Source organism: Hibiscus syriacus, unplaced genomic scaffold (genome assembly GCF_006381635.1).
Source record: "Hibiscus syriacus cultivar Baekdansim isolate YM2019G1 unplaced genomic scaffold, ASM638163v2 tig00002880_pilon, whole genome shotgun sequence".
Taxonomy (NCBI): domain Eukaryota; kingdom Viridiplantae; phylum Streptophyta; class Magnoliopsida; order Malvales; family Malvaceae; genus Hibiscus; species Hibiscus syriacus.
The window spans coordinates 12,123-25,270 of NW_024061952.1; the positions used below are offsets into that span (position 1 = coordinate 12,123).

At 35.6% G+C, this 13,148-nt stretch overlaps 2 protein-coding genes across 2 annotated transcripts; one reads left to right on the plus strand and one right to left on the minus strand.

The window, feature by feature from the left end:
- Nucleotides 1–460: 460 nt before the first annotated feature.
- Nucleotides 461–3,688, plus strand: LOC120161434 (probable WRKY transcription factor 32). The gene is made up of 5 exons (XM_039171687.1): nt 461–730; nt 860–909; nt 1,570–2,288; nt 2,403–2,561; nt 3,228–3,688. The coding sequence occupies exons 1-5, from the start codon at nt 502–504 to the stop codon at nt 3,583–3,585; spliced, it is 1,515 nt and encodes a 504-aa protein (XP_039027618.1). The 5' UTR covers nt 461–501; the 3' UTR covers nt 3,586–3,688.
- Nucleotides 3,689–4,551: 863 nt separating this feature from the next.
- Nucleotides 4,552–7,015, minus strand: LOC120161445 (probable GMP synthase [glutamine-hydrolyzing]). Its single transcript, XM_039171694.1, has 5 exons — nt 6,511–7,015; nt 5,894–5,951; nt 5,692–5,775; nt 5,471–5,612; nt 4,552–5,114 (listed from the first exon to the last, which is right to left on the minus strand). Exons 1-5 carry the CDS (start codon nt 6,998–7,000, stop codon nt 4,707–4,709), a joined length of 1,182 nt encoding a protein of 393 aa, XP_039027625.1. The 5' UTR covers nt 7,001–7,015; the 3' UTR covers nt 4,552–4,706.
- Nucleotides 7,016–13,148: the final 6,133 nt, after the last annotated feature.

Here is a 13,148-nt window from a genome sequence, read left to right on the forward strand (position 1 = left end):
AACTCTTATTGGCCATGGCTTGGACTCGGTCGGAGAAATCAATGGATATTAAACCTTCAACGACACCACGAACGACATCGTCTTCAAAGACTTCGACATCTTCCTCATCCATTATTTCTTCTTCAATCGAAGGATCCGTGTGATTATCTTTGAGCAGAGTATCACGATAGGATGTTGGGCCAGGCGAAGTTTCTAGGGCAGTTTTGCTGATCGCCTCGATATCCATATGGTTGGGAGAAGTGCCGCCTGCATCCGGTGGCTCTTCGTCAAGTCTGCGTGCCTTCTTTGGTAGGCGATCCTCCTGCGGCGCTAGGTTTTCCATTGGTAAATATTGCTTTAATAAATTATTTTAATAATTAAAAAAATCTATACATTTCTATAGAACAATTACAATAAATTAATAAGTTGACACGTAATTTAATAATCTTTAAACAAAAATAGAACAAAAAGATTACGAACTGTTTGCTTACTTTACTCTTTTTCGCCGAGGAAAAATCGGGCATGGCCGAGACTGAGAGCCGAGCACCTCACACGAAACGACACGAGGAACACCAAAACGACGATTTTCAAGGAGAGGGCGATGGAGAAGAAGAGGAAGAGTTGGAGGACGAAGAGGAAAAAGGAGTGAGTCGAGTCACTGAGTCAGACGGTGCTGGAACAGCGCTTTCGAGTGATACTGGATTGAGAGATTTTCAATTGAAAACTCTGGCGAATGATGATCGTTCTGAGGGTGAGATCCTTTTTAAGTGTGTTTTATGGGAAAAATATTATTTTTCCTAATTCTCAATAAAGCAAGCTCCTTTTTAGTTCTAATAAAAATGTTTGCATTGTAATGAGGGAGTATATGGTGATCTCTCAGGGTTACCGGTGAAATCTAACTCGGAACCAAAGGAAGGAGCTGAATTTAAGGTTAGCTTTTAATAATGACTTTTAGTTAAGGATTAAATTTTTTCTTAATGTTTGTTGATTATCTTAGCTTGCACAAGTAGCCAGCTAATACACCCCTATAGGTTCTGTATAGTTGAATTATAGGATGCAGTAGGACCTCATATGAAGTCTGTTCTTTCGTTGTTAAAAGTTGTCATCTTGAATCCAATAGAATTTACTAATGGAAATTTATTGGAAACTTGTAGGTTATTGATTGTGAACACAAGGATTGAATTTAACTTTAAATGTAAAAACGGAGGCCAAAAGTATAAAGCCAGTGGCAAATGGGAAGAGGACGCAGAATCATTTCCTGCGAACATTTGATAATCCTTGCCAGAGCTCTGGCACTTATAAGTTATAACTTCAAATTCTGTTGATTTTTACTCTTTTAGTCATTATTTATGTTCTTCGTCTTCTTCTTCTAGTTAGATCATTGAATCAGTTCTTCAAAACAAGTGCAGTGATGTCCGAAGATCTATATGGACTTAAATTTTTCTCGAATCTGCTTGTCTTACCATTTGAGTTCCTCTCAGATAGAACAAATTATGAAAATGCCTGAAATGAGAAAAGGGCATGTACACTTAAATTTGTCTGTGATTGAATTGTTCTTTTAATGGAGTTCATCTTGGTTTAATTTCTTAGGAGAAAGTTGTCACAGCCCACCGGGAAGGTTCCACTACTTTGGCCATCCAGAGTGCTGAAGGTTCTACACAAAATCAGCTTCAATCATTTGTTTCTCCAACTTCTTTGGCACAACTATCACCAACTTCTGTTACACAAGGTATATCATCTGCTCTCACTCCACCTCTACAAGAACAAAGCCTTTCAGATCAGAAAGTTAATGGTGCATCTGCGCCAGAAGCAAACCAGCAAAAATCTTATAATCTTAAAATGGTATCTGTTGTTCCCATTGTGAAGAGACCTGCATCTGATGGTTACAATTGGAGGAAATATGGTCAGAAGCAAGTGAAAAGTCCTAAAGGTTATCGAAGTTATTACAAATGCACATTCTCTGATTGTCAGGCCAAAAAGATAGAATGCTCGGATGACACTGGCCATGTAATAGAGATTGTTAATAAAGGCATGCATAGTCATGAACTGCCACGGAAAAATAACCCGCATAGGGAAAGTAAGAAAGTATCCTCCAGTGTACATGCTTCACACAATATTGTTACAGCCCAGCCCATCAAAGTACTTAACGATTCTGATCCATTCACATCCTCTAAAGAATCTGTACCAGAAACAACTGTGAATCCTGAAAGAAAAAGACCATGTTCAAGTGGCTCTGATGGAAATGACAATGTGCAAGTGAAGGAAGAGCTTAATAGTGAACCTGAGCTAAAAAAACGGGAAGCATTCCTGTAAGCTTCTCTTTGCCTTTGTTTTCTTTTGCTTCATGATATAGATACGTATGTGTACATGCATCCAGTCCGCGAGTCTCGTTTTAATAGTTTCTTATTCTCTTTGATAATCAGGATGAAGAAAAGCAATACCGTTTGTTCTGATTCTGTCCTAAAAACTTGGAAGAAACCTAAGTTTGTTGTCCATGCAGTTAGTGATGTAGGGATTTCAGGTGATGGATACAGATGGCGAAAATATGGCCAGAAAATGGTGAAAGGAAATTCTAATCCCAGGTGCCTGTTCACTTCTCATTTTTTTTCTTATTATCCATTTAAACCATTACCCCATCCTTATGACTACTTAGCCTTGTCTCCATTGTAATTTTTATGTTATGGTAGCTTGCTTCTTTGTGGTATGTGACCCGACCCTCAATGTTTACATGTCTTTGTTTTATTGAAATATTAGAAAAATCATTCATTTGTATCATAGAGGTTTTTTGGAATTTATACTAAAAAGCTCCAGTGGCCTTTGTCCTTGCTTTTGCTCTCAACGACTTTTTACAGTGATTTGCAAAGATGTCTGGTTCATTTGTTTAACAATTTTTGTTGAATAGTCTGGGTGATTACAAGGTGGTAATTTTCTTAACCAATTAATAACATGCACACACCTTGCAAATGTAGCTACTCAAACCCAGGATCTCTAGGGAGAACGACTATCCCTTTACCAATTTTTGACAGTGCCGCATCTGTAACTGTTCCAAACCAATGAGAAATATTCTCTTAGGCTATTGTTCAAGAGCCTGCATTTATTCTGCTCTTTTTATTTTGTTAATTCTCTGTTTGACCAATTTGATCCTTCCAAGTTCATTCTTTAACTCGATTGTTATGTGCCAATTTACTTGAGTCTGTATGCATTCTATTGGATATATTCTTATTTTTTAAGTGATGAATGTTTTCTAGGAACTACTATAGATGCACTTCTGCCGGGTGTCCTGTACGTAAGCATATTGAGACAGCTGTAGATAATAAAAATGCTGTCATTATAACATACAAAGGTGTTCATGATCATGACATGCCTGTACCCAAGAAGCGACATGGCCAACCAAATGCTCCTCTTGTTGCCGCTGCTGCACCTGCTTCTATGAACAACTTACAACTCAAAAAAACTGATGAAGGGCAAAGCCAAGTTACATCAACCCAGTGGTCAGTAGGTACAGAAGGTGAATTAACTGGTGAGGCCCTAGATCTAGGAGGTGAGAAGGCAATCGAATCAGCTCGAACACTTCTGAGTTTTGGATTTGAAATAAAGCCATGCTGAACTCAAAGGAGCTTTTGTGTTGTTAATATCTGGCATGTCTGTATAAATACTGAATGGTCAGGTTTGATTTTCTTATTTCTAGTTTTCCTTAAGCATTGCTGTATGCTTTCTGTTGTATCCCCTCTCAATCTAGTAGGAGCTAGGAACAAGGTTATTATAGTTGTGGAAACAATATAGATTTTATCCCTTTCTTGTCTCCTTAGTTGGAACCATGTTTCAATTTCTCCTTTTCTTTTATGTTACATGAGTTGGAATTTAAGAGCTTAGCTTAGGCATGCATATTGTTGGGTTAAAGGGTTACAACTACAGCATTTAAGAGCTTAGCTATGCATATATGATATAATTAAAAACAATACACTGAAAAAAATCTGTCTGCCTTTTTGTGGCTTTGACCCAAAGTTTAGATATGTATGGCTTGATGAGATGAGAATTGATATTAGGCATTAGCCAATGCAAATCCCTTTACAAGGCTTTATGTTTGCAAGAAAAAAATTAGTGGTTACCAATCAGATCTAGTGCAAAGCATAATAGGAGTAAATAGGTAGAGTTTGGAAGTATTCTAGCCATTTTCAGACAAAACATCCATCAAGACATTATAATGTCAATAACAGTAGGAAACAGAGGGACCCTACATCATTAGTGATATTGGGTACAATAGACGCATGCCCTTTTGGATGGGGTCCTTCCACAAGGTCCTTCTAGGACGTACTATCATTTTGCCACTAACCATTATTGCATCCATTAAAGCAAACGGGAGTTGTATGTGTAGGTTTAGCTGTCCCAACAACTTACAGGGTTAACAAATAAAATCGATCCACACTCGATCAATCCCCACTTATTAGCATATAGTCAAGAATCTGATAGGGACAGATCCGGTGGCGAATCTGGTTTTCTGCTGTTGGGGTTCATCTCTAATTACCAAGCTTTCTAACTATACAAGGGACAAGAAAATTGTAAATATTTTAAGACTTCCACGACAGAGGCCCCATCAAGCAGCACATTCATCAGTTAAATTTAGTTTACTTTAGATCTACAATCTAGAAAATTCAGTATGCATAGTTGTTCATGAAACTTTATACACAAAACCACCATAGTTACTACACAAAAGAGCAGTGAATCAGTCAATGTGGTAGAACTGATGATCGAACCTGGAGCGTGCCAATATCATTCTTAAGAGAAAATTCATCGATAGCTATGGATAATTCTGATTCAATCATGTTATCTGATTTTTCCTCTTCGGGCATATCTTTGGTCCTAGTTGCTTCTTTTCCATCCACTGTGTTTATACAGTCCTGGAATCTGAAACAACTCGTGAGATGGTCGTTTGTTATTCCGGCGACTTGCATGAAAGAGTAGATGACTGTTGGCCCCACACTTCGAAAACCCCTTCTTACCAAATCTTTGCTTATGACATCTGCTTTCGGAGTTTTAACCGGGACCTGACGAGGATATCTGAATCTGTTAACGATAGGCTTGTGGTTAACAAAGCTCCAGATATACTTGTCGAATGACCCGAACTCATCTATAACCTGACATTATCAAAACCCGCAAAAAGTTAGTTGTGTTGATAATCATAGCCACTATGGACAGTGCAATTATGGTACTTTTACTTGAGCAAAGGAGGGCTACCGGTTCATGATGGAGAGTGATGACTTGCGATTTTGCCAGCTAATCAAGCTGGCATCTAATAGATAGGAATAATTAAACGAAAAAGCTGTCCTGGAATTGTACATAAATAAATCCATAACATAAATATACATGATCAAATTGTGAATTATACTGTTATGTGCAAGTGCTGCTAACAAGTGATTTTGGAGCACTATTTTCATGCTGAGTTGTTACCAAGGTTAAAAAATGGAGCAAATAAGAACGATAATTTATCTACCTTGGACATTTGGCGTGCGTTCTCGACGATACCACGCAGCTTTAGTTCCGATAACAAGGAACTTGCCATACTACCAGGTGCTATTAACTTCTTTTCATTCAGTTTCGATACGGCAATGGGATCAAAATCCGCAAAACTTTCCCTGCATAAGAGATACACTTTCAGAACGAGTTTGGTTATTCAACTGAAGTAAGATCGAATTTCTGTGTGGAAAAAATTACCTAAAGATGCGTCTTTTGCTTAGGATAGCCGGCCATGTAAGTTCAGACAATGCACCCGCAAGTACAAGCAGCTCAAACAATTTCCTGCATATGAGCAATAATTTCAAGCAAACTAGCGTTCAATGAAATGCTTCTTTTTCATCAGACGTAATCATTTAATCAACGACAACCAGATGCAGGCAATAATATCGAGATCACATACTTGTCATCATGTACCGGAACTCCCCACTCTTCATCATGGAAAGCAACATAGATCGGATCTGATCCCAACAAACAAAACTATGTCAATAAAAACATGAAATAAGAGCAAATTAAAGCATTGGATCTGACATTCTTTCATTTTTGAATATGATGCTTGAACATATGAATGCATAACCAATTTGCATTTATGATATTAATGCCATATCATGTACTCGGTAACAACTGTCTCAAACGTAATGATATCGAGTAAACAGATTGTAGATGAAGTCGGAAAGATAAATTCCAAGGCAATTTAACCTATTGCTCGATTAAATCATAAAGTCCGACAAAAACAATAAAGTTTGGCGATCATAATGGAAGTTACCACCCTGGTTGGTTCATTTGGCTAGATGCTGATCCTTCGTCGTAGATGTGACCGTATTAATCGAAGCTAACCTAATGCTACAATTTTGGGATAGAAGGGCTAGAAAAGGTATAAACAATACAGAAGATGTTCTTCGTGCAGGGAATTTTCTCTACCCTAATACTTGGGGAAACCGGAAGAAAATGTTAAACACAACATAGAAATCAATCGTGACACAGTGAGGAATTAGAGCCTTAGAGGCCACAACAACAAACCTGTATTTGGTGTCACCCAAGCACATCTCTTCCTCTGATGTGAACCATCGGGCGGCGAATCCAAGCCACCATCAGAAACAACACTCCTTGGACTTGACAAGTACGGCTTCCTCCTAGTTCTGTCACTATTTGACCGAATTAACCTACCATAGGTAGATGCTCGACTGTGAAATGAATCCGTGGAAGCATCGGAGGAACACGAGGCATTTAGTGAAAAATTAGAATGTAATAACTGTTCGTGGCGGCCTAGCACTGAAGGGACACTAACAGAATGGGATTTTGGGGAAAGAGAATTAACTTTAGGCGAAGGAAGGCCATTTTTCTCCTCTGCTAAAGTGGCCTCAGCTGGACACTTTTCAATCTTTCTTAATGGCTTTGAAGTTGGTTTTCTTGAACTCAATGTGCCTGCCTTGTTCCCAGCAGGTCCCAGTACGGGCCTTGGCTCGGAATCAGCCGTATTCATGGACCTCAATCTCGGAGCACCAGACATGGTCTAAGAAATCTATGAAAAACACTAATTTTAGAGATATAAGCTTTTTATAAACCTCAAAGCAAACAGAAGCTCCCACTTTTTCAGCTCTTTAGTTCAGTCCAATTCTCAGCATTGCCTAAACAACCCTCAAAATTATCAAAACTCACTAATGAAATCAGTAAATTATCACATTCCTCGTTAACCCAAAGCTTAAACCACTTTTAACACAATTGCATAGATATTTTGAACTTACAGTACACACAATCATCAACGATTCTCTTAACAGCTTCCAAAACAGATCTCAGCTTTTCGCCATTTTCACCCCTATAAAACTTCCCCCAATTTACAATTCCATCACCCACTCTAAGCTAAACTCAAATCCTCAAAAACCCACAGAGCTATCTCTCATTACCACGCCAAACCCACATTTCGTTTACCTTCAAAGTCTTCAAAAACCAGCTAGAAAGCCCTAAAGTCAACACAAAAACCAAAAATGAGATCAATTTTAAGAAGCAGGAGCTAAAGGTTCAGACTTTAAAGGTAAGAAAAAAACACAAAGAATTCAAATTGAACCTCGATAAAACAGAGATTCCATTCTGCATTGTGAAAAACGAGAGAGAAAGAGCTTCTCATTTCAATTATCTCAAAAGAATTTGTAGTATTTTATTTCTGAATGTGTTGTTTCAGTCACTCGTCTACGAAAAAAGCTGACACATTTGCTGCCAATTCCATACTTTCTTCCTCTTTCCTTTTTCCCGAGAAAATGAGGGATAGTGACCCAGAAAATTCGATCAGAAACTCAAAGAGAAACAACAAAAAAGGGGTTCGATCAATGAGAATTGGATGTATACTCTACATTAGAATTATCTATAATTCAGAGACTGAAGTGAAGAAAAGAAGCAAAAGCGTGGAAGAGAGAGAAAAGAAAAGATTGACCTTTTATTAACAGTATTCTCATTTAGTAACATGTTGGTACCTGCTATTCCCGGTTACTTCTTGGGACTTTTTATCATACATTTTTTTTTTCTTGAAAAACATTGGCTTTTATAAACTTCATTTCTTCCATTAACATTACATCTGGTAAGAATTGAGGCTACCACTCAACCATCAAAGCTATTGCTTTTTAAGTGAAGCTTTATGCATCTAATCTCGGGTTTGATCCCTCTTTACAGATACATAACACCATCTGAATATTATGGACATCTCTAGAGTTTGGTCCTTCTTGTTATTACTAATGCCAAAGATTACGAGTGTGTTCCATGTATCCTATTAATATTTTCTTCTTCGAATTCAGCATTATATCATATTTATATCATCTAATAACTAAAAAAACAGACATGTAATCTGTACTATTAAGCTTTGGATGCTCACAAGAGAAGCAAAAGATACGGTAAGATTTTATTCAGGTGTTAAAATAATTCCTAATTTATATGAATATAACCAACAACAGGATTCTTTTACTTACTACACAAGCAATGTGATGGTAACAAGATTTGGCTTTTGTGAAGGTTAGAGAGGACTTAAGAAATAGGCTGAATCCTTTTTCTCTCTCCTTAAACTGGTAGCCGTTTAATTGTATGTTTGTAGCTTAAAAAACGAGGGTTTTTTGTACCAAATAATTTATTCAATGGGGTTATATTTTTGAAGTTTTTCTTAATGTTTTGATCCTGTTTAATTAGCTCGATATTAAATTGTACAAGTTGACTTGGGGAATCATCCATGACCATGGTTGTAGAGTTGTAGCATAGCATGCCATGTTATCTTGGAGCATGGTAATGGAACTTGTCCCTAGTCTAAAAACCCAGTGTTTTAGCCTTGTTTGCCAATGCATTTGCCAGAAAGACAATGGTTATTAATTGTGTACCCATCTCAAGCACCCAACGGTCCAGGCATAGGCAGGGAACTCCTATCCTTAACTGAGCCCTTCATTGACAGCTTTCTCTGGCTCTGCTTAAACCAATTTGGCCGAACAAAAACATGAGTTTTCAGCCAACAAATCAATAGACAATTAAAAACTTACATCAAAATGTCGCAACACTATTTCCATGGTATACTATAGTAATTAAAAGTTCAACCTAGGGCTGAATCCAGTTTGAGTAATGCTTGAATTAAAGGTGATCCTTGTTGACCGGTCCAATTTACCCAGATCACATCATTTCATCTAATAAAGGGGAAAGACAATTTAGTATTAGGTGAGTAATCTTCTCTGTGGACTAATCAACTTTTCAACTTTTTAAGCTGGGTTTCATCATTTCTTACCTTTATGGTGTAGGGTATTGTTCAACAACAAAAACATGTAAAATAAGATTAACCCCTTTTTTTTTTGTTGCCAAATCCACAATTCACTGCCTTGCATGCCAATGAAAGTAGGATTTCTATGTTTCAGAAAGAAAACTAGTACTAAGACAATATAGATGAATACCAAAGAAAACTAGTACTAAGACAATATAGATGAATACAAAACCTTATAGAATTTGAAACATCTTTTTTGTTCTGAGAGTATCCTAAAGGGCTCCAAATAATTCCGGGTTTGTGTTGTGTTGGATTCTGTTTCTTGAGTCAAGCTCTCTCAAAGCTGTTTTTTTCATCTACAAAACTCGATACTCAATGCTTTGTTTAAGGGACATGGTTACTTATTAAGCAGATTCAAACGTGTGTGTCTATGTGTACGCATGTATGCATGAAAGTGGGAGTCATCAACCGAGAAACATGGGGAAAGGAGGAATCAAGTTTCCTTACCAAGCACTTTTATTAGATTTTCAAGCCTGCAACCTACAGTGGGTAGGTGGGACTCTGATTGTGCCATTCTATTGACAAATATACTACTACAGTACAACATAAGAAAGTGAAGGATCAAAGTTAAAAGACGTGAAAGAAAGTTTGTAAAAACTTCAAAAGCAAAAGCATGTCAAACCCTTTCTTGCATATAATCGAAGTGGAGTGAAAAAGGACAGAGGTTTCATTCTTCAAAACTTCAAACCAAAAAGACTTATTTAGCACTTTGGTCTCTACTCAAAACGGAGAGTCAAAAAACAAAAGGAAAAAAAGTAACTTTCATAGGTAGCATATCACTCTTAATTATTTCAGTGTAATAATTATCAACCACGGATCAAAATATGTTGTGAAACCCATATCTCCAAGTGATGGTTACCGATATAAATTTGTGTTGTTGAACTGTGATTGGATGAAGGGTTTACTGATCTTACAAATTTCAGTTCCCTACTTTTCACTTTTTAAAAGTATATTTATAAGTGCAGTTAAATCAATGTATATCCCAAGAGCTACTATTAGAATCAATCATTACAAGTATGATCCCTATTTCGATAAGAATTAAACCAAAATATAATTTGCAGATAACTCGCACATAGTTTACATAAAGTGAGCTTCGAACTTGAAATCCATGACTCTTTCTTTGTTTACAAGGTTTAAAATAGTCCAAAACCCCTAAGAAATAGTCTAAATTTTACTCTCCTGCTGGGAATTATTAAATGAAAAACCCTCATTATTTTCTTTTGGAAAACAACCCGCGTAAGATTAATTAGAAAAATAACCCTCAAACAGTTCACGTGTATCTATTTCGCGTCCTATAAAACATGTTTAATGAACCTCGTATTTTATAGGGCGCGAGACCCATCAATTTTTTCAAAGAAAGTCATTTAATATTTGATAAAGATAATAATAAATGCATGAAACTCGTTTTTCGTAAAACGTAATGTTTGACCTCGCTTTTTGCAGACCGTGAGATATCGTACGTAGATAGTTTAAGAGTTATTTTTCTAACTAATATGACACGAGGATTGTTTTTAAAAAAAATTGATGAGGGTTTTTCATTTAATAATGCCTTCCTGCTGGGGAGGGCATAAGCTATTTCACCAGCCATTGCAAAGGGTAAGCTAGAAATCATATCCACATTATTAGCAACTGGAAAAGATCTAAAAAAATAAGGCTCTGCAAGGATGCATTTTGATTGATTGATTTCCCATCAACACTATCAAGTAACAGCCAAACTAATAGGCAATAGCAATAGCAATAGCAAAAGAAACCTTGGGTGCTTGATAGAAGTTACTACACTTTATTTCCCAGGCAGTAGCAGTTTCATTTCATGAAGTGTATTTTTGAAACATCAATGTCAGGTGAAAAAACATAAGCCAATTCACAGATTGCAGAAACAATATCATTTAACTAAGCTAATGGTGCAGGAAATTGAGCTACTAACCTGAATGCAGAACTTGATAAATATTGAACGGTAATGCGATCGTTTTTCGAGTCTGCTTAAATTAAAATGGAAAAGAAAAAGCTTGATAATTTCATTAATACTAACCAATGCAGTAATCCCATCATCATAATAATGTTATACAGAGCTAGAGAGGTCTTGAAAAGGTCATCTTCCTTTAGGGTGTGTTTGGTTGGGGAAATGTGAGATTCTTATGGGAATGGAATCCACATTCTCCCGTTTGGTTGGCCGGGAATGTCATTCCCGGTAATCTTACATTACCAATAGTGAATTTTTTGAATATATTATTAGGAATGTCATTACCTCTCTTTCCTTAGGTATTGTTGGATTACCGGCGTTTTGGACTAAAATGCCATTAAAAAAAATTCTTTTAAAAATATCCTTATTTTGTCTTAAATAATAAAAATTCTACGAAGGTTAAATTACATATTTATCCTTAAACTATTTTAGATTTACAAAAAAAAATCTATAATTAAACTTTTATATGAAGTTCATGGGTTAAAATAAAATTTTACCCTTTCATTAAACCTTTTTATATTTTCAATTTTGTAAAAAAATTATATAAATTTTATGAATTTAATTTTTTTAAAGAAAATATATAAATATTTTATAACTTGTTAAAAAAACAAATATATAATAAGGACAATTTGGTCAAATATACATTTCAATAATCTTTTATTCCTTTAACCAACACGGTAATCTTACATTCCTGCTAAACCAACCAAACACAAAATACAACATTCCCAGTAATCCTATTCTCTGGTAATCTTTTATTCTCACTTGTAATCTTACATTCCGTGAATCAAACTCACCCTTAAAGTGCATTACGTCAATCGAGAGACAAACCGAACAGCTCATGCCCTTGTCAATTTGGCTTTGTCAAGAATCAATCCACTTTGATTTTATATGGATGAACTGTAATATATCAAACAATTTGTAATCCTTGATGTCATTGGCATTTAAATGAAATTCACACCATCAAAAAAATGTTTCTCGTTATGTATTACCAACTGTGCTTTGTTTTGGCTGCTTGAGCTGTGTAGGAAAACAAAGAAGCAACAATTATCCTGCTGTGACTTTTACTTCAGTCTTGCAAAGAATGTGCTCCAAGCATTTGAGCAATTCAGACAAGTTGGTGGGGTTAATCACATTGACCTGCCTTTCATGGACTAGCCACAGCCTTCCTTCCAATGTTTCATTAGCTGAATCTTGTCCAATTTATACTAACACACATCTTTCATATATTACATAAGTTTTATTTTTAAATAAAATTTATACATATTTTCTCATTTTATTTTTGGATCTCTTTTTATGTATTTTATCAATTGGATTGAGGAGGCTTTCCAGCCTGCATGGTATATTTTTCATAAAATTATTTTTTAAATGATATGAGTGATTATAAGATAATATTTTATGAAGAATAAATTTATTTTTTATAATTCTCAAAAGATGTTCTTTTTTTTTTATTAATCTAGGGTAAGTATAAGACATATCTATTCATATATAACTTTTCACTACTTGATATTGAACGCGCACATCCCTGGCATTCGTGGTGCTAGAACCCGAGACCTCAAGGAATAACAATAATTCTTTTACCACTAAGATCAAAAGTGAGCATTCGATTGAGTTGAGTCGAGTTAAAAAATTTCGAGTTATTCGAGTAGAAGAGTTGTATTATACAACTTGAACTTAACTTTAAATTTTTTCGAGTAAAGTTTAAAAAATTCGAGTTGAGTTATTCGAGTTTCTATACTAATTTTATTATAATTAGTATTATGGTAAGGATTTGTTCCAGTTTTTTTTATTTCTTTAACCATATAAGATATATATATATATATATATATATTATTCTTTTCACATTATGCATCAAATACAATCTAAAATTATAAAATATATTCATAATATTATATTTTAAAGAAATTATTTTTAGTG